The 23945-nt window shown below is 52.9% G+C and overlaps 1 protein-coding gene and 1 non-coding gene across 4 annotated transcripts in view; both read left to right on the forward strand.

Annotated features, from left to right (window-relative positions):
• The first annotated feature begins 66 nt into the window (after positions 1-66).
• Positions 67-23945, forward strand: part of ncapd2 (non-SMC condensin I complex, subunit D2) — a 69026-nt gene continuing 45147 nt past the window's right edge. For all 3 annotated transcript variants that reach the window (XM_070870469.1, XM_070870470.1, XM_070870471.1), the window contains exons 1-10: positions 67-662; positions 1893-1951; positions 3527-3708; positions 7965-8104; positions 9203-9330; positions 10162-10285; positions 11385-11532; positions 19826-20023; positions 21403-21537; positions 22288-22375. In XM_070870469.1, coding sequence (XP_070726570.1) covers positions 376-662; positions 1893-1951; positions 3527-3708; positions 7965-8104; positions 9203-9330; positions 10162-10285; positions 11385-11532; positions 19826-20023; positions 21403-21537; positions 22288-22375 — 1489 coding nt within the window. In that variant the 5' untranslated portion in view covers positions 67-375. The remainder of the gene's footprint in view (positions 663-1892; positions 1952-3526; positions 3709-7964; positions 8105-9202; positions 9331-10161; positions 10286-11384; positions 11533-19825; positions 20024-21402; positions 21538-22287; positions 22376-23945) is intronic.
• LOC139242690 (small nucleolar RNA U85) lies at positions 2808-3121 on the forward strand. Its single transcript, XR_011589325.1, has one exon. It is a non-coding gene; the product is annotated as a small nucleolar RNA U85 (small nucleolar RNA).

Raw genomic sequence — 23945 nt, forward strand, 5'->3', positions numbered from 1 at the left:
GTGGACACGGGCCGTGGGGTGGGGGAGATCGGGGGCCGGATCTTGTTGGTGGGGTGGGGATCGAGTGGTTTTTGTTCAGGAGCGGTCCCAAATGGCCTGACAATGAAGTACTGTTGGAGTGTAGTCGGTGTTTTAATGTGGGGAACGCGGCAACCAATTTGCGCACAGCAAAAGTGATAATGACCCAGAGCGTCTGTTTTAGTGATGTTCGTCGAGGGATAAATATTGGCCCAAGATACCGGGGATAACTCCCCCTGCTCTTCATCGAAATAGTAGCCAGAGTATCTTTTACATTCACCGGAGAGAGCAGATGGGGCCTCGGTTTAAAGTCTCATCCGAAAGATTGCCCCTCCGGCAGCGTGGCGATCCCTCGGCATGGCCCCTCCGGCAGCGCGGCGCTCCCTTGGTACAAGGCGACCAGGGATTATGGGCTTGAGTTTCAGGAGTGAGACTAGAACCCACAACCTTCTGATTGGGAGCAGCGAGAGAGATCGACGCACTGAGCCGCAAGCATTTGAGGGTGAGTGGGCGGGATATTACACTCCTGTTCTGACCAATGAGACCGTGTCTGTTTCCTCTCCCTCAGTTTTTAAATCAGCCTTCCGCAGCAGGGGGCCCTTGGCGATCTTGGATCACTTCGACATTCCTTACAGTGTCTTGAGGTGAGTATCATGTTCCTGGGAGACACCTCACTCCCTCTCTCCCAACACCTCCCCCCAACGGGGAGAGAACCACAGACATTTACAGCACAGAAGGAGGACATTTCAGCCCATCGTGTCCGCGCCGACCGACCAAGAGCTATCCAGCCTAATCCCACTTTCCCACTCTCGGTCTGTAGCCCTGTAGTTTACGGCACTTCAAGGTGCACTGCCAAATGTGGGGAGGGTTTCTCTAACACCCTTTCAGGCAGTGAGTTCTGCCCCAAACCCCCACCACCCTCTGGGTGAAGAGATTTCCCCTCAAATCTACTTCCCCCCACCCCCCCCCAATTATTTTGAATCTATGCCCCCTGTATGTTGACCTCTCTAAAGGAAACAGGTCCGTCCTATCCACTCTATCCAGGCCCCAAAATTTTATACACCTCAATCAGGTCTCCCCTCAGCCTCCTCGGTTCCAAAGGAAACAACCCAAGCCTATCCAATCTTTCCTCATCGCTAAAATTCTCCAGTCCCGGCAACATCCTGGTAAATCTCCTCTGTACCCTCTCCAGTGCAACATCCTGGTAAATCTCCTCTGTACCCTTTCCAGTGCAACATCCTGGTAAATCTCCTCTGTACCCTCTCCAGTGCAACATCCTGGTAAATCTCCTCTGTACCCTCTCCAGTGCAACATCCTGGTAAATCTCCTCTGTACCCTCTCCAGTGCAACATCCTGGTAAATCTCCTCTGTACCCTCTCCAGTGCAACATCCTGATAAATCTCCTCTGTACCCTCTCTAGTGCAACATCCTGATAAATCTCCTCTGTACCCTCTCTAGTGCTACATCCTGGTAAATCTCCTTTGCACCCTCTCTAGTGCAATCACATTTTTCCTGTAATGTGGTGACCAGAACTGCACACAGTACTCCAGCTGTACCCTAACCAGTGCTCTTGTATTCCATGCCTCGTCTAATAAAGGCAAGTGTTCCATCTGCCTGCTTAACCACCTTATCTACCTGGCCTGCTACCTTCAGGGATCTGTGAACCTGCGCTCCAAAGACACCACAGTGTCCTACCATTTAATGTGTATTCCCTTGCCTTCGTCACCCTCCCCACTGTCCCCCCGACGGAGAAAGGACGCCTCCCTCGATGGCAAGACCTCTGGAGGGTGGGATTGAGGTCCGGTGGTGTTTCCCCGATATCGGAAAGCTGCCTGCCAGCTCTTAACCCCAGCTTCTCTCTCCCCCCTCCGCAGTCAGTTTCGGACCGTGGATCCCGCACTTCAGGCGCAGACGTTGGAGCTGCTGGTTAAAGGTGAGTGGGGTGAGGGGAACGAGGCTGTCCTCTGTCATGGGGCAGTCGATATTGGGATCCCGGTGTAACGGGGGAGCGAGATTGGGTGGGGGTGGGAGCGAGATTGGGTGAGAAGGGGGCGGGGGAGCGAGATTGGGTGAGAAGGGGGCGGGGGGGGGGTTGATTGGGTGAGATGTGTGTTTGGGGTGGGGTGGGAGGGTGGGGCGAGATTGGGAGATACAGCCCGGGGGCGGGGTGCGGGGGGAAGAGAGAGAGAGAGAGAGAGAGAGAGAGAGAGAGATTGGGAGATGTGAGGGTTGCCTTTAATGGTGGGTATGGAGAAGGAAGGGTCCTGGGTTATTGAGACCTTTAATGGTGGGTATGGAGAAGGAAGGGTCCTGGGTTATTGAGACCTTTAATGGTGGGTATGGAGAAGGAAGGGTCCTGGGTTATTGAGACCTTTAATGGCGGGTATGGGGAAGGAAGGGTCCTGGGTTAACGAGACCTTTAATGGTGGGTATGGAGAAGGAAGGGTCCTGGGTTATTGAGACCTTTAATGGCGGGTATGGAGAAGGAAGGGTCCTGGGTTATTGAGACCTTTAATGGTCGGGTATGGAGAAGGAAGGGTCCTGGGTTATTGAGACCTTTAATGGTCGGGTATGGAGAAGGAAGGGTCCTGGGTTATTGAGACCTTTAATGGTCGGGAATGGAGGAGGATGGGTCCTGGGTTAACGAGACCTTTAATGGTGGGTATGGAGAAGGAAGGGTCCTGGGTTATTGAGACCTTTAATGGTCGGGTATGGAGAAGGAAGGGTCCTGGGTTAATGAGACCTTTAATGGTCGGGTATGGAGAAGGAAGGGTCCTGGGTTACCAATTGCCGCGTGATGATACAAAGGCGAATGTGAGCTCGTGGGGCCGGGGGCCTGGCCAACACGACCTTTGCCCTGTAAAATGGTCTGTAATCTTGGTGGGCGTGGCTGAGTTCCGCGCGCTCGCTGTAAGGCCGGACCGATAGCAAGCTCGTGCCTCGCACTCCGTCACAGCCCTGGGGGGAGCCCGACACCCCGGCATAGTGTGTGTGTGAGGTACGGACATTGGGGGGGGGGGGGGGGCACGGGTTAAAGGTCGTGTCAACCAGCCCTGCAATTGGCCAATGAGAATGATCGCACATCTTTGGTAATCTGATGGCATCTCAAGTCGGCGAGGGAGGGGCGGTTCACAATACAGAGCTCCCTCTACATTACCCTGTCAGTGTACCCCCACTTTATACCCAGTGTATCGAGTGCTCCCGGGGCAGGTACAATACAGAGCTCCCTCTATATTACCCCGACAGTGTACCCCCACTTTATACCCAGTGTATCGAGTGCTCCCGGGGCAGGTACAATACAGAGCTCTCTCTACATTACCCTGACAGTGTATCCCCACTTTATACCCAGTGTATCGAGTGCTCCCGGGGCAGGTACAATACAGAGCTCCCTCTACATTACCCCGACAGTGTACCCCCACTTTATACCCAGTGTATCGAGTGCTCCCGGGGCAGGTACAATACAGAGCTCCCTCTACATTACTCTGATGTGTTGTGCTCTGTGTCCCAGCTGTCTCCCGACACTCCAGTGACCTGCAGGTAGTCCTGGAAGACGTGACCCTGAGTCCATCTGACCGGCTAGATCACCTGAACACCCTGAAGATGACGTGCTACCTGCTGACTCAGTTTATCGAAGCCTTCGAGGACCAGAGCCACAAGCAGGAGCTGGCAAATATAGCGCCCACTGGCAAGGTAAGGGATGTGGGGGGCGGGGTGCGGAGCGGACCAGGCAAGGGCTGCGGGGTGTGGGGGGGGTGCTGGGAAGCGGGCAAGGGCTGGGCGAGGTCGAGGGGCAAGGGCTGGGGGAGGTCGAGGGCCAAGTTAGCCACTTTGGTAGCAAGAATAAGAAAGGAAATGATTATCTAAATGGAGAGACTCGACAAAGTGCTGCGGTGCAGAGGGACCTCGAGGTGTCCTCGTACACAAAAAGTCATCTTTGGTGAGAAGACCAAAACTGTGCACAATACTCCAGGTGCGGTCTCACCAGGCCCCGATAAAATTGCAGTAAGACGTCTTTACTCTTAATACTCCCAACCTTGTACATGAAACACAAAAGGTTAGTATGCAGGTACAGCAAGTGATCAGGAAGGCCAATGGTATCTTGGCCTTTATTGCAAAGGGGATGGAGTATAAAAGCAGGGAAGTCTTGCTCCAGTTATACAGGGTATTGGTGAGGCCACACCTGGAGTACTGCGTGCAGTTTTGGTCTCCATATTTACGAAAGGATCGACTTGCTTTGGAGGCAGTTCAGAGAAGGTTCACTCGGTTGATTCCCGGAATGAGGGGGTTGACTGATGAGGAAAGGTTGAGGAGGTTGGGCCTCGACTCATGGGAATTCAGAAGAATGAGAGGTGATCATATTGAGACATAAGATTCTGAGGGGGCTGGACAGGGTAGATGTTTCCTCTTGGGGAATAATCAGAACATCAGAAATAGGAGCAGAAGTAGGCCATACGGCCCCTCGAGCCTGCTCCGCCATTTAATACGATCATGGCTGATCCGATCATGGACACAGCTCCACTTCCCCACCCGCTCCCCATAACCCCATATCCCTTATTGTTAAAGAAACTGTCTATTTCTGTCTTAAATTTATTCAATGTCCCGGCTTCCACAGATCTCTGGGACAGTGAATTTCACAGATTTGCAACCCTCTGAGAAAAGAAATTCCTCCTCATCTCCGTTTTAAATGGGTGGCCCCTTATTCTAAGACCATGCCCCCCTAGTTCTAGTCTCCCCCATCAGTGGGAACATCCTCTCTGCATCCACCTTGTCAAGCCCCCTCAGAATCTTATACGTTTTGATAAGATCACCTGAATTCCAATGAGTAGAGTCCCAACCCACTCAACCTTTCCTCATCTTCAACCCCCTCATCTCTGGAATCAACCCAGTGAACCTTCTCTGAACTGCCTCCAAAGCAAGTATATCCTTCCGTAAATATGGAAACCAAAACTGCACGCAGTACTCCAGGTGTGGCCTCACCAATACCCTGTATAACTGTAGCAAGACTTCCCTGCTTTTATACTCCATCCCCTTTGCAATAAAGGCCAAGATACCATTGGCCTTCCTGATCACTTGCTGTACCTGCATACTATCCTTTTGTGTTTCATGCACAAGTACCCCCAGGTCCTGCTGTACTGCAGCACTTTGCAATCTTTCTCCATTTAAATAATAACTTGATCTTCGATTTTTTTTTTTTCTCTGCCAAAGTGCAAGACCTCACACTTTTCAACATTATACTCCATCTGCCAAATTTTTGCCCACTCACTTAGCCTGTCTGTGTCCTTTTGCACATGTTTTGTGTTCTCCTCACACATTGCTTTTCCTCCCATCTTTGAATCTAGAACTAGGGCGGACCAGTTTCAGAATAAGGGGTTGCCTATTTGACCGAGAAGGGGAGGAATTTCTTCTGAGGGTGGTGAATCGATGGCCAGTGAACTGTGAAGGTGGATCATTGAATATATTTAATGTGGAGATCGACAGATTTTTGAGCGATTTGGGGAGCGGGCAGGGAAGTGGAGCTGAGTCCATGATCGGATCAGCCATGATCGTATTGAATGGCGGAGCAGGCTCGAGGGGCCGAATGGCCTACTCCTGCTCCTATTTCTTGTGTTCTTTGTGGGGAGGGGAAGAAATGGGGGTGGGGTTGAAGGAGGGTTCAGGGGTCGTGTGGGGTCAGGGACCGTTGAGGGTATGAGGGAGGGAGGGAGGGGGTCGGGGTTGACAGCAGGGTCAGGGGTCAGGGTGAGTGGAGTGGTAAACATACGAACAGTGACTGACCGGTAAAGACTGTCTGGTCCATCCAGCCTGTGCGATTGTGATACCTTGTGTATCACAACATATACGCTCCACCCCATCCCAAACCACGGGATCTCCTGGGAAAGGCAAAAAAAACCCCAGATAAAGTACCCAGGCCAATTTAGGGGAAAGTAAATCTGAGAGATTCCTCTCCGACCCATCCAGGCGACTGAAGCTGGTCCCGGAGATCACCGTGGCCTGGAATTCCCTGCAGTACCGATCCTTCTGTAGGAGGCGATCTCCGTCCCAGTCAGACACACATCCAGCTGTCGCTTGAAGGAATTCACCAAGCCTGCATCCATCACACGAAACGGCAACGTGTTCCAGAGGCCCACGATTCTCTGCGTGATAAACCAGCTCCTGATCTCGATCTGGCCCTGCACCACTTACAATTGTGGCCACTGTGGAGGGGGTGGGAGAGGGAGGAGGGGGGTGTCGCAGGATTGCGAGCATTGCCTCTCGTTCCAACTCTTGTCTATTTTTTTAAACAGTGTCTGTGTGTCTCTCCCCCTCGCTGCCTCTCTCTCCCTATCTCCCCCTCGCTGCCTCTCTCTCCCTATCTCCCCCTCGCTGCCTCTCTCTCCCTATCTCCCCCTCGCTGTCTCTCTCCCTATCTCCCCCTCGCTGCCTCTCTCACTCCCTATCTCCCCCTCGCTGCCTCTCTCACTCTCCCTATCTCCCCCTCGCTGCCTCTCACTCTCCCTATCTCCCCCTCGCTGCCTCTCTCACTCTCCCTATCTCCCCCTCGCTGCCTCTCACTCTCCCTATCTCCCCCTCGCTGCCTCTCACTCTCCCTATCTCCCCCTCGCTGCCTCTCACTCTCCCTATCTCCCCCTCGCTGCCTCTCACTCTCCCTATCTCCCCCTCGCTGCCTCTCACTCTCCCTATCTCCCCCTCGCTGCCTCTCTCTCCCTATCTCCCCCTCGCTGCCTCTCTCTCCCTATCTCCCCCTCGCTGCCTCACTCTCTCTATCTCCCTCTCGCTGCGCCTCTCACTCTCCCTATCTCCCCCTCGCTGCCTCTCACTCTCCCTATCTCCCCCTCGCTGCCTCTCTCTCTCCCTATCTCCCCCTCGCTGCCTCTCACACTCTCCCTATCTCCCTCTCGCTCTCCCTATCTCCCCCTCGCTGCCTCTCACTCTCCCTATCTCCCCCCCGCTGCCTCTCTCTCTCCCTATCTCCCCCTCGCTGCCTCTCTCTCTCCCTATCTCCCCCTCGCTGCCTCTCTCTCTCCCTATCTCCCCCCTCGCTGCCTCTCTCTCTCCCTATCTCCCCCCTCGCTGCCTCTCACTCTCCCTATCTCCCCCTCGCTGCGCCTCTCTCTCCCTATCTCCCCCTCGCTGCCTCTCACACTCTCCCTATCTCCCCCTCGCTGCCTCTCTCTCTCTCCCTATCTCCCCCCTCGCTGCCTCTCTCTCTCCCTATCTCCCCCCTCGCTGCCTCTCACTCTCCCTATCTCCCCCTCGCTGCCTCTCTCTCTCCCTATCTCCCCCCTCGCTGCCTCTCACTCTCCCTATCTCCCCCTCGCTGCGCCTCTCTCTCCCTATCTCCCCCTCGCTGCCTCTCACACTCTCCCTATCTCCCCCTCGCTGCCTCTCTCTCTCTCCCTATCTCCCCCCTCGCTGCCTCTCTCTCTCTCCCTATCTCCCCCCTCGCTGCCTCTCACTCTCCCTATCTCCCCCTCGCTGCCTCTCTCTCTCCCTATCTCCCCCCTCGCTGCCTCTCTCTCTCCCTATCTCCCCCCTCGCTGCCTCTCTCTCTCTCCCTATCTCCCCCCCCCGCTGCGCCTCTCTCTCCCTATCTCCCCCTCGCTGCCTCTCACACTCTCCCTATCTCCCCCTCGCTGCCTCTCTCTCTCCCTATCTCCCCCCCCGCTGCGCCTCTCTCTCCCTATCTCCCCCTCGCTGCCTCTCTCTCTCCCTATCTCCCCCCCGCTGCGCCTCTCTCTCCCTATCTCCCCCTCGCTGCCTCTCACACTCTCCCTATCTCCCCCTCGCTGCCTCTCTCACTCTCCCTATCTCCCCCCCCGCTGCCTCTCTCTCTCCCTATCTCCCCCCCGCTGCCTCTCACACTCTCCCTATCTCCCCCCCCGCTGCCTCTCTCTCTCCCTATCTCCCCCCCGCTGCCTCTCACACTCTCCCTATTTTCCCCCCAGTTGCGGAAAGCGAAGCCGAAGGCCTGGGAGTTTGACTGGGAGTCGGAGCGCACGAATGTGGTGCTGGTCCTCACCCAACTGGTGCAGCTGGAGGTGCGCCGGCTCTGGAGCATCGGCACAGTGGAGGAGGAGTTCAGCCGGTCAGTGGGGGCATGCGTGAGGGGGGCCTGCATAAATCCAGGGCCCAGGCTCCAATCCTGGCCTGTGCTGCATTAGCCTGATCCATTCCAATTGTGAGCCTGTAATCTCCCGTCTCCCTGTTCAGGGGGATGTTAAACCCAGGCCCCGTCTCCCTGTTCAGGGGGATGTTAAACCCAGGCCCCGTCTCCCTGTTCAGGGGGATGTTAAACCCAGGCCCCGTCTCCCTGTTCAGGGGGATGTTAAACCCAGGCCCCGTCTCCCTGTTCAGGGGGATGTTAAACCCAGGCCCCGTCTCCCTGTTCAGGGGGATGTTAAACCCAGGCCCCGTCTCCCTGTTCAGGGGGATGTTAAACCCAGGCCCCGTCTCCCTGTTCAGGGGGATGTTAAACCCAGGCCCCGTCTCCCTGTTCAGGGGGATGTTAAACCCAGGCCCCGTCTCCCTGTTCAGGGGGATGTTAAACCCAGGCCCTGTCTCCCTGTTCAGGGGGATGTTAAACCCAGGCCCCGTCTCCCTGTTCAGGGGGATGTTAAACCCAGGCCCCGTCTCCCTGTTCAGGGGGATGTTAAACCCAGGCCCCGTCTCCCTGTTCAGGGCGATGTTAAACCCAGGCCCCGTCTCCCTGTTCAGGGGGATGTTAAACCCAGGCCCCGTCTCCCTGTTCAGGGGGATGTTAAACCCAGGCCCCGTCTCCCTGTTCAGGGTTAAACCCAGGCCCCGTCTCCCTGTTCAGGGGGATGTTAAACCCAGGCCCCGTCTCCCTGTTCAGGGGGATGTTAAACCCAGGCCCCATCTCCCTGTTCAGGGGGATGTTAAACCCAGGCCCCGTCTCCCTGTTCAGGGGGATGTTAAACCCAGGCCCCGTCTCCCTGTTCAGGGCGATGTTAAACCCAGGCCCCATCTCCCTGTTCAGGGGGATGTTAAACCCAGGCCCCATCTGGGGGATTATTCAAGCTCCTGCGGCCGGTATCGGCAGAAGTGCAGCGGGTGAATTCTCCCGGGGGCTGACGCTGGAATTGTTTGTGGGATCTTGCTGAGCGGGCGGGGAGGTTGACATCGCGGTGGAAACTAACCTGGATCTTCCTGCCCCCGTTTTCAGCGCGCTGGCCTGCTGCTGCTATCGGATCCTGGAAAACCCGGGCGTGGGGCAGGCCAAGAACAAGGGGACGAGAGACGCCGTGGCTCACCTCCTGGGCGTCATGATCAAGCGTTACGACCACATGCTGGGTGGGTCCATGGCTCTGAGGGTCCAGGGGCCAGAGCATTGCACCAGAGAGAGGGGTGGAGGGGAGGTATACACAGGGAGGGAGAGGGGGAGGGGGAGTGGGACAGAGGGAGAGGGGGCAGAGGAGGTTTTCACAGCGCGGTGGCGGGGGAGGGAACAGAGGGACAGAGCGAGAGAGAGAGAGGGGGCAGAGGAGTTTACACAGGGGGAGGGAGGTAACAGAGGGGAAGATACAGACATAGAGCAAGGGCGGAGGAGGTTTTCACAAGGGAGAGGGACAGAGAGAAAAGGGTGTGGTACAGAAGGAAGGGGGGATATGAGTCGGGTGTGGGGGGGGGGGGTGGAGAGTGGGGCAGACAGAGGGAGCGAGAGAGAGGGCAGAGGAGGTTTACACAAGGGGAGGGGGGAGAACAGCGGGTCACAGAGTGGGAGGGAGTACAGTGACCGAGTGGAGGAGGGATGGGGCGGTGGGGGTGGGGGGAGAGCGAGAACGAACCAACACATGGAAGGAGGGGGCAGGGAGGGAGGGAGGGGAACGGGACACCGAGGGAGGGAGACACAGACACAGACAGACAGACAGAGAGAGGGGAGGGGACGGGACAGGGAAGAGGACATACCATCCTTTACTTCCTTCGTTAGCCAGGGATGGTTCTCCAAGTCTTCCCTTCTCACTGGGATATATTTTAGTTTAGAGTTATGAAATATCTCCTTAAATGTCTGCCGCCGCTTGTCGTCTATGTCTTTCCCCTCAATCAATTTTTCCAGCCCACTTTAGCCAACGCTGCCTTCAGACCTCTGTATAAATATAAACACATGTTGCTGTCATCCCCCAGGGGCCACGCTGAATATTATCCAGCTCCTGCAGCACTTCGAGCACGTGGCTCCAGTCCTTGTGCAGGCCGTCACCATCTGGGCCACCGAGTACGGCATGAAAACCATTGTGGGAGAGATCATGAGGTGAGCGACTGATCACTGGGGCAGACCGAGGGATGGGGGGGGAACTTTGTATGTAGAATAACAGGTACCCGGGAGAGGGTCACAGGCTGGAATCTAATCGGGGGGAGGGGGGTGGGTTTATATATACAATAACAGATACCCAGGAGTGAGTTACAGGTTGGGATCTAATCGAGGGGTTCAGGGGGTTTATATATAGAATAACAGATACCCGGGAGTGAGTTACAGGGCTGGAATCTAATCGAGGGGTTCGGGGGGTTTATATATAGAATAACAGATACCCGGGAGTGTGCCACCTTTTGTCGGGCTGTAATTGCAGCCTCCACCCTGATGGGGGTTCTGTAATGCCACGACTGGTGGGAGGATGTGGTTACAGGGTGGCAAGTTTGAAGAGGCAGTTCTCGTTATAATTATTGTCTGCCATGGCGCAGGCGGTCGAAGTCTTGTCGAGGGTGCATGACCCACTCCGGAGACTTGAGGTCCATAATCCAGGCCGTCACCCGCAGTGCCAGTCCCGAGGGGGCACCGCCCTGTGGGAGGGGCAGTACTGAGGGAGCGGCCGCACTGTGGGAGGGGCGGTACTGGGGGAGCGGCGCACTGTCGGAGGGGCCGTACTGAGGGAGTGCCGCACTGTCGGAGGGGCCGTACTGGGGGAGCCCTGCACTGTCGGAGGGGCCGTACTGAGGGAGCCCCGCACTGTTGGGGGGGCAGTACTGAGGGAGCCCCGCACTGTTGGGGGGGGCAGTACTGAGGGAGCCCCGCACTGTGGGAGGGGCAGTACTGAGGGAGGGGCGGTACTGGGGGAGCCCTGCACTGGGAGGGGCGGTCCCGAGGGAGCGGCACACTGTGGGAGGGGCGGTCCCGAGGGCGTGCCACTGTGGGAGGGGCGGTACTGAGGGAGCGCTGCACTGTGGGAGGGGTAGTACTGAGGGAGTTTGTAACATTGAAGGGAGAAGGATTTGACCGGCTAACAGTTCTCTCTTCACTGTCCTCTGACTCTTGACCCCATGGGGCTGACCATCAGCCCTGCCCAACACCCTCTTGTTTCAGTGAAGCATTGAAAACCCCATTGATGTTTTGTCTCTTGCTCCCCTTACCCCAGGGAAATCGTGCAGAGTGCGTCAGTAGACACGAACCGTGAGGCTTCCGGGGCAAGGTGCTATGCGGCGTTCCTGGTGGAGCTGGCCGAGAGGATTCCCGGCGTCATGATCCCCAATGTCAGCCTGATCCTGGACCTTCTGAACGGAGAGGTGAGGGGGTTTTGGGGGAAGGCGATCTCTCTTCCTGCAGACCCTGTGTATGATTGGCGGGGAGGGAGGGTCTCGCTTGACTGGAGCCAGTGAGGGGAGGGTCCCACAATCCTTTCACTTCGGATTCCACCATCCGATCTTTCCCCCCTGAGAGATACGGGTCCCACACATGGACATTCACTGGGGTACGGGTCCCAGACACACCGACTCTCTCCTGGGGTATGGGTCCCACACACACCGACTCTCCTGGGGTATGGGTCCCACACACGCTGACTCTCTCCTGGGGTACGGGTCCCACACATGGACATTCACTGCGGTACGGGTCCCACACACACCGACTCTCACTGGGGTACGGGTCCCACACACACCGACTCTCACTGGGGTACGGGTCCCACATGCACTGACTCTCACTGGGGTACGGGTCCCACACACACCGACTCTCACTGGGGTACGGGTCCCACACACACTGACTCTCACTGGGGTACGGGTCCCACATGCACTGACTCTCACTGGGGTACGGGTCCCACATGCACTGACTCTCACTGGGGTACAGGTCCCACACACACTGACTCTCACTGGGGGATGGGTCCCACACACGCTGACTCTCTCCTGGGGTACGGGTCCCACACACACTGACTCTCACTGAGGTACGGGTCCCACACACACTGACTCTCACTGGGGTACGGGTCCCACACACACTGACTCTCACTGGGGTACGGGTCCCACACGCACTGACTCTCACTGGGGTACAGGTCCCACACACACTGACTCTCACTGGGGTATGGGTCCCACACACACTGACTCTCACTGGGGTACGGGTCCCACACACACTGACTCTCACTGGGGTACGGGTCCCACATGCACTGACCCTCACTGGGGTACGGGTCCCACACACACTGACTCTCACTGGGGTACGGGTCCCACACACACTGACTCTCACTGGGGTACGGGTCCCACATGCACTGACTCTCACTGGAGTAAGGGTCCCACATGCACTGACTCTCACTGGGGTACGGTCCCATCGACACAGAACCTTTACATAAGAATTAGGAGCAGGAGTCGGCCATTCGTCCCCTCGAGCCTTTCAATGAGATCATGGCTTATCTACCTCAACTCCACTTTCCCGCCCTCTCCTCATCCCTTCGTTGTCTTAATATCCAAAAATCTATCGATCTCTGTCTTGAATAAACTGAAAGACTGACTCTCCACATAGCCCTCTGGGGCAGAGAATTCCAAAGATTCACCACCCTCTGAGTGAAGAAATTTCTCCTTATCTCGGTCCTAAATGGCCGACCGCTTATTCTGAGACTGTGACCCCCTGGTTCTGGACTCCCCAACCCGGGGGGAAACATCCTTCCTGCATCTACCCTGTCAAGTCCTGTAAGAATTTTGTATGTTTCAATGAGATCACCTCTCATTATTCTTAACTCGAGGGAATCTAGAATCATAGAAATTTGCAGCACGATAGGAGGCCATTTCGTCCCATCGTGTCTGTGCCGGCCAACAAAGAGCTACCCAGCCTAATCCCACTTTCCCGCTCTTGGTCCGTAGCCCTGTAGGTTACAGCACTTCAGGTGCACATCCAAATGTGGTGTGGGTTTCTGCCTCTACCACCCTTTCAGGCAGTGAGTTCCAGACCCCCATCGCCCTCTGGGTGAAGATATTTCCTCTTGTATCCCCTCTAAACCTCCTACCAATTGCTTTAAATCTATGCCGGCTGGTTGTTAACCGCTCTGCTAAGGGGAAATGGGTCCTTCCTAGCCACTCTATCCAGGCACCTCATAATTTTATAGAAACATAGAAAATAGTTACAGGAGTCGGCCATTTGGCCCTTCGAGCCTGCACCACCATTCAATAAGAACAAGGCTGATCATTCACCTCAGTACCCCTTTCCTGCTTTCTCTCCATACCCCTTGATCCCTTTAGCCATAAGGGCCATATCCAACTCCCTCTTGAATATATCTAGCGAACTGGCCTCGACAACTCTCTGCAGAAGAGAATTCCACAGGTTAACAACTCTGAGTAAAGAAGTTTCCCCTCATCTCGGTCCTAAATGGCCTACCCCTTATCTTTAGACTGTGACCCCTGGTTCTGGACTTCCCCAACATCGGGAACATTCTTCCTGCATCTAACCTGTCCAGTCCCGTCAGAATTTAATATGTTTCTATGAGATCCCCTCTCATCCTTCTAAACTCCAGTGAATACAGACCCAGTCGATCAGTCTCCCCTCATATGTTAGTCCTGTCATCCCAGGAATCAGTCTGGTGAACCTTTGCTGCACTCCCTCAATAGCAAGAACGTCCTTCCTCAGATTAGGAGACCAAAACGGAACACACTATTCCAGGTGAGGCCTCACCAAGGCCCTGTACAGCTGCAGCAAGACCTCTCTGCTCCTATACTCAAATCCCCTACCGATGAAGGCCAACATGCCATTTGCCGCCTTCACCGCCTGCTGTACCTGCAACCTTCAATGACTGATGAACCATGACACCCAGGTCTCATTGCACCTCCCCTTTTCCTAATCTGCTGCCATTCAGACAATATTCTGCCTTCATGTTTTTGCCACCAAAGTGGATAACCTCACATTTATCCATATTATACTGCATCTGCCATGCATTTGCCCACTCACCTAACCTGTCCAAGTCACCCTGCCTCTTAGCATCCTCCTCACAGCTCACACTGCCACCCAGCTTAGTGTCATGTGCAAACTTGGAGATATTACACTCAATTCCCTCATCTAAATCATTGATGTATATTGTAAATAGCTGGGGTCCCAGCACTGAGCCCTGCGGTACCCCACTAGACATGCTTGCCATTCTGAAAAGGACCCGTTTATCCCGACTCTCTGCTTCCTGTCTGCCAACCAGTTCTCTATCCACGTCAGTACATTACCCCCAATACCATGTGCTTTAATTTTACACACCAATCTCTTGTGTGGGACCTTGTCAAAAGCCTTTTGAAAGTCCACGTACACCACATCCACTGGTTCTCCCTTGTCCACTCTACTAGTTACATCCTCAAAAAATTCGAGAAGGTTTGTCAAGCATGATTTCCCTTTCATAAATCTCTGCTGACTTGGACTGATACTGTTGCTGCTTTCCAAATGTGCTGCTATTTCATCTTTAATAATTGATTCCAACATTTTCCCCACTACTGATGTCAGGCTAACCGGTCTATAATTCCCTGTTTTCTCTCTCCCTCCATTCTTAAAAAGTGGTGTTACATTAGCTACCCTCCAGTCCATAGGAACTGATCCAGAGTCGATAGACTGTTGGAAAATGATCACCAATGCATCCACTATTTCTGGGGCCACTTCCTTACGAACCCTGGGATGCAGACTATCGGGCCCCGGGGATTTATCGGCCTTCAATCCCATCAATTTCCCGAACACAATTTCATGACTAATAAGGATTTCCTTCAGTTCCTCCTTCTCGTTAGACCCTCAGTCCCCTAGTATTTCCAGAAGGTTATTTGTGTCTTCCTTCGTGAAGACAGAACCAAAGTATTTGTTCAATTAATCTGCCGTTTCTTTGTTACCCATTATAAATTCACCTGATTCTGACTGTCTTCACTAATCTTTTTCTCTTCACATAGCTATAGAAGTTTTTGCAGTCAGTTTTTATGTTCCTGGCAAGCTTCCTCTCATACTCTATTTTCCCCCTCCTAATTAAACCCTTTGTCCTCCTCTGCTGAATTCTAAATTTCTCAGGTTTTCTGCTTTTACTGGCCAATTTATATGCCTCTTCCTTGGATTTAACACTATCCTTAATTTCCCTTGTTAGCCACGGTTGAGCCACCTTCCCTGTTTTATTTTTACTCCAGACAGGGATGTACAATTGTTGAAGTTCATCCATGTGATCTTTAAATGTTTGCCATTGCCTATCCACCGTCAACCCTTTCAGTATCATTCTCCAGTCGATTCTAGCCAATTCACGTCTGATACCATCGAAGTTACCTTTCCTTAAGTTCAGGACCCTAATCTCTGAATTAACTGTCGCTCTCCATCTTAATAAAGAATTCTACCATATTATGGTCACTCTTCCCCAAGAGGCCTCGCACAACAAGATTGCTAATTAGTCCTTTCTCATTACACATGATCTAGTCTAGGATGGCCAGCCTTCTAGTTGGTTCCTCGACATATTGGTCTTGAAAGTCATCCCCAATACACTCCAGGAAATCCTCCATCGTACTGCTACCAGTTTGGTTAGCCCAATCTATATGTAGATTAAAGTCGCCCATGATAACTGCTGTACCTTTATTGCACGCATCCCTAATTTCTTGTTTGATGCTGGCCCCAACCTCATTACTACAATTTGGTGGTCTATACACAACACCCACTAGCGTTTTCTGCCCTTTGGTAGATTCCATACAGATTCCACATCATCCAAACTAATGTCCTTCCTTACTATTGCGTTAATTTCTTCTCTAACCAGCAACGCTACCCCACCTCCTTTTCCTTTCTGTCTATCCTTCCTGAATGTTGAATACGCCTGGATGTTGAGTTCCCTGCCTTGGTCACCCTCGAGCCATGTCTCTGTAATCCCAATTGTATCATATTTGTCAATAGCTGCCTGCGCAGTTAATTCATCCACCTTATTACGAGTACTCCTCGCATTGATGCACAGAGCCTTCAGGCTTGTCTTTTTAGACTTTTGCTGTAATGTGGCCCTTTTTGATTTTTGCCTTGGGTTTCTCGGCCCTCCACTTGTACTTTTCTTTTTGTCTTTTGCTTCTGCCCCCATTTCACTTCCCTCTGTCTCCCTGCATCGGTTCCCATCCCTCTGCCATATTAGTTTAACCCCTCCCCAACAGCACTAGCAAACACTCCCCCTAGGACATTGGTTCTGGTCCTGCCCAGGTACAGACCTTCCGGTTTGTACTGGTCCCACCTCCCCCAGAACCGGTTCCAATGTCCTAGGAATTTGAATCCCTCCCTCCTGCACCACTCCAAGCCTTGTATTCATCTTGGCTATCCTACAATTCCTACTCTGACTGGCATGTGGCACTGGTAGCAATCCTGAGATTACTACCTTTTGAGGTCCTGCCTTTTTAAGTCTTAGCTCCCTAAATTCAGCTTGTGGGACCTCATCCTGTTTTTTTTACCTATATCGTTGGTACCCATATGCACCATGACAACTGGCTGTTCACCCTCCCTTTTCAGAATGTCCTGCACCCGCTCCGAGACATCCTTGGCCCTTGCACTAGGGAGGCAACATACCATCCTGGAGTCTCGACTGCGGCCGCAGAAACGCCTATCTATTCCCCTTACAATTGAATCCCCTATCACTATAGCTCTCCCACTCTTCTTCCTGCCCTCCTGTGCAGCAGAGCCAGCCATGGTGCCATGAACTTGGCTGCTGCTGCCCTCCCCTGATGAGTCATCCCCCCACCCCAACAGTACCCAAAACGGCATATCTGTTTTAAGAGGGGGATGACCGCCTGGGACCCCTGCACTACCTTTCTTCCACTGCCTGCGGTGTGACCAACTCACTAAACGTTTCAATATCACACCTCATTCTTCAAAACTCCAATCAGTACAGGCCCAAACTGCTCAACCTTTCTTCATCTCAGGAATCAACCTCGTGAACCTTCTCTGAACTACCTCCAATGCAAGTATATCCCTCCTTTAAATAAGACCAACACTGTGTACGCAGTACTCCAGGTGCGGTCTCACCAATACCCTGTACAGTTGTAGTAGGACTTCCTTATTTTTATACCCCATCCTCCTCGCAATAAAGGCCAACAAGCATTGCCTGCGCTTGCTTTCTGCACGCTCTCGGCGACGAGACTCGAGGTGCTCAGCGCCCTCCCGGATGCACTTCCTCCACTTAGGGTGGTCTTTGGCCAGGGACTCCCAGGTGTCAGTGGGGATGTTGCACTTTATCAGGGAGGCTTTGAGGGTGGTCCTTGTCACGTTTCCTCTGCCCACCTTTTGGCTCGTTTGCCGTGAAGGATTGGAACAGCGCCAGCCCCTAGACATTGGCCGCCTTCGACCTTGCAAAAATCTTTGACACTGTCAACCGCGAGGGTCAATGGAGCGTCCTCCTCCGTTTCAGATGCCCCCAAAAGTTCGTCACCATCCTCCGCCTGCTCCACAACGACATGCAAGCCGTGATCCATTTTAAAACCCATTTGTAAGCGGGTTTTACCTACAATCTGTCAATAGGCGATATATTACAATCCCTACCTTGAGGTGGAGGAACTCCTATCCTCTCAACCTCCTAATACTGATGAGCCCTTTAACCTGGACCATTTTATGTGTCCGATCAATTCACTACCTTCAGTATCCACTTTAGTGACCATCAGTCTGTCGACTTCCACTTTGGTGACATTTTTATAGACAATAGGAGCAGGAGTCGGCCATTCGGCCCTTCGAGCCTGCACCGCCATTCAATATGATCATGGCTGATCCTCTATCACAACACCATATTCCCGCTTTCTCCCTGTACCCCTTGATGCCTTTTGTTTCTAGAAATCTATCTATCTCCCTCTTAAATATATTCAGTGACTTGGCCTCCACAGCCTTCTGTGGTGGAGAATTCCACAGGTTCACCACCCTCTGAGTGAAGACATTTCTCCTCATCTCGGTCCTAAATTTCCTACCCCGTATCCTGAGACTGTGACCCCTTGTTCTAGACTTCCCAGCTCCGGGGAAACATCCTCCCCACATCCAGTCTGTTCAACCCTGTCAGGATTTTATATGTTTCAGTGAGATCCCGTCTCATTCTTCTAAACTCCAGTGAATACAGGCCCAGTCGACCCAATCTCTCCTCATACGACAGTCCTGCCATCCCAGGAATCAGTCTGGTGAAACTTCGCTGCATCCCTCTGTGGCAAGTATATCCTTCCTTAGATAAGGAGACCAGAACTGCACACAATACTCCAGGTGTGGTCTCACCAAGGCCTTGTATAACTGGAGTAAGACATCCTTGCTCCTGTACTCAAACCCTCTTGCAATGAAGGCCAACGTACCATTTGCCTTCCTAACTGCTTGCTGCACCTGCATGTTTGCTTTCAATGACTGGTGTACAAGGACACCCAAGTCCCCTCTGTACATTGACACTTTCCAAACCATCACCATCGGGTATTAGTGAGGCCACACCTGGAATACTGCGTGCAGTTTTGGTTTCCATATTTACGAAAGGATACACTTGCTTTGGAGGCAGTTCAGAGAAGGTTCACTCGGTTGATTCCCGGGATGAGGAGATTGACTTATGAGGAAAGGTTGAGGAGGTTGGGCCTCTACTCATTGGAATTCAGAAGAATGAGAGGTGATCTTATCGAAACGTATAAGATTATGAGGGGGCTTGACAAGGTGGATGCAGAGAGGATGTTCCCACTGATGGGGGGAGACTAGAAGTACGGGGCATGATCTTAGAATAAGGGGCCGCCCATTTAAAACTGAGATGAGGAGGAATTTCTTCTGAGGAGAAACTGTGGAATTCGCTGCCTCAGAGAGCTGTGGAGGCTGGGACATTGAATACATTTAAGACAGAAATAAACCGTTTCTTAAACAATAAGGGGTTATGGGAGTGGGCAGGAAGTGGAGCTGAGTCCATGATCGGATCGGCCATGATCGTATTAAATAGCGGAGCAGGCTCGAGGGGCCGTATGGCCGACTCCTGCTCCTATTTCTTATGTTCTTATTTAAATAACACTTTGTCCTTATGTTATTCCGACCAAAGTGGATAACTTCACATTTATCATTTATCCACGTTCTACTGCATCTGCCATGTGTTTGCCCACTCACTCGACCTATCTAAATCGCCTTGCAGCACCTTTGCATCCTCCTCACAAACTCAATCCCATCTAGTTTTGTGCCGTCAGCAAATTTGGAAATATTACATTTGGTTCCCTCATCCAAATCATTTATTTATATGTATTGTGAATAGCTGGGGCCCCAGCACTGTTCCCTGTGGTACCCCACTAGTCACTGCCTGCCACCCCGAAAAAGACCCATTTATTCCTACTCTCTGTTTCCTGTCAGCTAAACAATTCTCAATACATTCCCCCCAATCCCATGTGCTCTTATGTGGGATTTATTCAAAGGCCTTCTGAAAATCCAAATACACTACATCCACTGGTTCTCCCTTATCTATTCCATCAGTTACATCCTCACAAAACTCCAGGAGGTTTGTCAAACATCATTTTCCTTTCCTAAATCCATGTTGAGTTTGTTTAATGGCCTGCTCCTGCTCCTATTTCTTATGTTCTAATGAACCTTTGGCCTCTCCCTTCTGACCATTCTCCACCCCCCCCCCCTCCCCCCCCGAAAACCCCTCTCTCTCGGCAGAGCTACACCCTGCGGAACGCGGTGCTGTCCACCATGGGCGAGATGCTGACGCGGGTACTGAGCGGTTCCCAGCTGGACGCCTCCTCCCGCGAGACCCGGGACCGCTTCCTCGACACGCTGCAGCTGCACCTCCACGACGTCCACGCCTTCGTGCGCAGCCGCTGTGTCCAGGTTTTCACCCACATTGTCCAGGAGAAGGTAAGGGACGGTGGCGGAGGGGGGGGGGGGGTACTTGTGCATGAAACACAAAAGGTTAGTCTGCAGGTACAGCAAGTGATCAGGAAGGCCAATGGAATCTTGGCCTTTATTGCAAAGGGGATGGAGTATAAAAGCAGGGAAGTCTTGCTCCAGTTATACAGGGTGTTGGTGAGGCCACATCTGGAGTACTGCGTGCAGTTTTGGTTTCCGTATTTACGAAAGGATAGACTTGCTTTGGAGGCAGTTCAGAGAAGGTTCACTCGGTTGATTCCGGAGATGAGGGGGTTGACTTATGAGGAAAGGTTGAGGAGGTTGGGCCTCCACTCATTGGAATTCAGGAGAATGAGAGGTGATCTTATCGAAACGTTTAAGGTTATGAGGGGGGCTCGACAAGGTGGATGCAGAGAGGATGTTTCCACTGATGGGGGAGACTAGAACTAGGGGGCATGGTCTTAGAATAAGGGGCCGCCCATTTAAAACTGAGATGAGGAGGAATTTCTTCTCTGAGAGTTGTAAATCTGTGGAACTCGCTGCCTCAGAGAGCTGTGGAAGCCGGGACATTGAATATATTTAAGGCGGAGGTAGACAGTTTCTTAACCGATAAGGGGGCGGGCAGGGAAGTGGAGCTGAGTCCATGATCGGTTCAGCCATGATCGTATTAAATGGCAGAGCAGGCTCGCAGGACCGAATGGCCTGCTCCTGCTCTTGTGTCTGCGAGGTCCGGGGGGGGGTGGGGGGCGGGAGGGAGTTGCTCGGGTGCGTTGAGGGCTGTCAGACTTGTCCCCCGCGGGTTTCAAACACCAAGGGGCCGAATTTGGTCGAGGCCTCCCTCCGCCCGCCCAAAGTGCCGCCGAGGTACCGGACATTGAAGCACTGACCACACTCGACCAGCTCTGCTGGGCGGGCCACATCGTCTGCACGCCTGACACAAGACTCCCAAAGCAAGCGCTCTACTCTGAACTGGTAACTGAGCCACAGGCGGGCAGAGGAAATGCTTCAAGGAAGCCCTCCTTGCTAAAGTGCAACGTCCCCACTGATACCTGGGAATCCCTGGCCCAAAGACCAGTCCGCCCCTAAGTGGCCCGGGAGTGCGCTGAGCATCTCGAGTCTCGTCGCCGAGAGCGTGCAGAAAGCAAGCGCAGGCAGCGGAAGGAGCGTGCGGCAAACCAGTCCCACCCTCCCCTTCCCTCAACCACTGTCTGTCCCACCTGTGACAGGGACTGTGGTTCTCGTATTGGGCTGTTCAGCCACCTGAGAACTCGGAGAGTGGAAGCAAGTCTTCCTCGATTTCGAGGGAGTGCCTATGATGATGACAGGACGGTACTTTGGGCAGGATATTATGGTAACGGCATGCACTCTCTCTCCCTTCCTACTTTTAGGCCCTCCCTCTGAAGCGGTTCCAGGCGCTCGTTACCCTGGCGACGGGAAGACTATGTGACAAGTCGGTGATTGTCTGCAAGAACGCCATCCAACTGTTGGCTGCCATTTTGGCCAACAACCCATTCACCTGGAAGGTATCTAGGGAGGTCAGGGGCCGGTGATCCTTTCCCCCGAGGAGTATGGGTCCCACACACACTGACTCTCACTGGGGTACAGGTCCCACACACACTGACTCTCACTGGGGTACAGGTCCCACACACACTGACTCTCACTGGGGTACAGGTCCCACACACACTGACTCTCACTGGGGTACGGGTCCCACACACACTGACTCTCTCTGGGGTACAGGTCCCACACACACTGACTCTCACTGGGGTACAGGTCCCACACACACTGACTCTCACTGGGGTACGGGTCCCACACACACTGACTCTCACTGGAGTACGGGTCCCACACACTGACTCTCACTGGGGTACAGGTCCCACACACACTGACTCTCACTGGGGTACAGGTCCCACACACACTGACTCTCACTGGGGTGCAGGTCCCACACACACTGACTCTCACTGGGGTACGGGTCCCACACACACTGACTCTCACTGGGGTACAGGTCCCACACACACTGACTCACTGGGGTACGGGTCCCACACACACTGACTCTCACTGGGGTATAGGTCCCACACACACCGACTCTCACTGGGGTACGGGTCCCACACACACTGACTCTCACTGGGGTATAGGTCCCACACACACCGACTCTCATTGGAGTATTGGTCCCACACACTCACTGGGGTACAGGTCCCTCGGGTGCCGATACTGGGACAGTTTTCAAGGGTACAGTGTCTCGGAGGTTTAAATTGGTTGTGATTTAATTCCTGTTTCAGCTGAGCATCAGTGACTTGAATGCAGCCTATGAGAAGGAACTTCTAAAACTGACCCAAATGAAAGAGGAACAGAAGGGACAGGTACCAGGTGAGCTGAACTGGGGAGCAATGACCATGTGCATTTCTATAGTGCCTTTAACATAGTAAAACGTCCCAAGGCGCTTCACAGCAGTGTTATAAGACAAAACAGCTCAATTTGACACCGAGCCACATAAGAAGAAATGACGGCAGATGATCGAAATCTTGGTCAAACCGGTTGGTTTTAAGGAGCGTCTGTAAGGAGGAAATGGCGGACCAATTGAACAAGTACTTTGGTTCGGTATTCACTGAGGAGGACACAAACAACCTTCCGGATATCAAAGGGGTCGGAGGGTCTAGTAAGGAGGAGGAACTGAGGGAAATCCTTATTAGTCGGGAAATTGTGTTGGGGAAATTGATGGGATTGAAGGCCGATAAATCCCCAGGGCCTGATGGACTGCATCACAGAGTACTTAAGGAGGTGGCCTTGGAAATAGTGGATGCATTGACAGTCATTTTCCAACATTCCATAGACTCTGGATCAGTTCCTATGGAGTGGAGGGTAGCCAATGTAACCCCACTTTTTAAAAAAGAAGGGAGAGAGAAAACAGGGAATTATAGACCGGTCAGCCTGACATCGGTAGTGGGTAAAATGATGGAATCAATTATTAAGGATGTCATAGCAGTGCATTTGGAAAGAGGTGATATGATAGGTCCAAGTCAGCATAGATTTGTGAAAGGGAAATCATGCTTGACAAATCTTCTGGAATTTTTTGAGGATGTTTCCAGTAGAGTGGACAAGGGAGAACCAGTTGATGTGGTATATTTGGACTTTCAGAAGGCTTTTGACAAGGTCCCACACAAGAGATTAATGTGCAAAGTTAAAGCACATGGGATTGGGGGTAGTGTGCTGATGTGGATTGAGAACTGGTTGTCAGACAGGAAGCAAAGAGTAGGAGTAAATGGGTACTTTTCAGAATGGCAGGCAGTGACTAGTGGGATACCGCAAGGTTCTGTGCTGGGGCCCCAGCTGTTTACACTGTATATTAATGATTTAGACGAGGGGATTAAATGTAGTATCTCCAAATTTGTGGATGACACTAAGTTGGGTGGCAGTGTGAGCTGCGAGGAGGATGCTATGAGGCTGCAGAGCGACTTGGATAGGTTAGGTGAGTGGGCAAATGCATGGCAGATGAAGTATAATGTGGATAAATGTGAGGTTATCCACTTTGGTGGTAAAAACAGAGACAGACTATTATCTGAATGGTGACAGATTAGGAAAAGGGGAGGTGCAACGAGACCTGGGTGTCATGGTAAATCAGTCATTGAAGGTTGGCATGCAGGTACAGCAGATGGTTAAGAAAGCAAATGGCATGTTGGCCTTCATAGCGAGGGGATTTGAGTACAGGGGCAGGGAGGTGTTGCTACAGTTGTACAGGGCCTTGGTGAGGCCACACCTGGAGTATTGTGTATAGTTTTGGTCTCCTAACTTGAGGAAGGACATTCTTGCTATTGAGGGAGTGCAGCGAAGGTTCACCAGACTGATTCCTGGGATGGCGGGACTGACCTATCAAGAAAGACTGGATCAACTGGGCTTGTATTCACTAGAGTTCAGAAGAATGAGAGGGGACCTCATAGAA

This window comes from Pristiophorus japonicus, unplaced genomic scaffold (genome assembly GCF_044704955.1).
Source record: "Pristiophorus japonicus isolate sPriJap1 unplaced genomic scaffold, sPriJap1.hap1 HAP1_SCAFFOLD_144, whole genome shotgun sequence".
Classification (NCBI taxonomy): Eukaryota; Metazoa; Chordata; class Chondrichthyes; family Pristiophoridae; genus Pristiophorus; species Pristiophorus japonicus.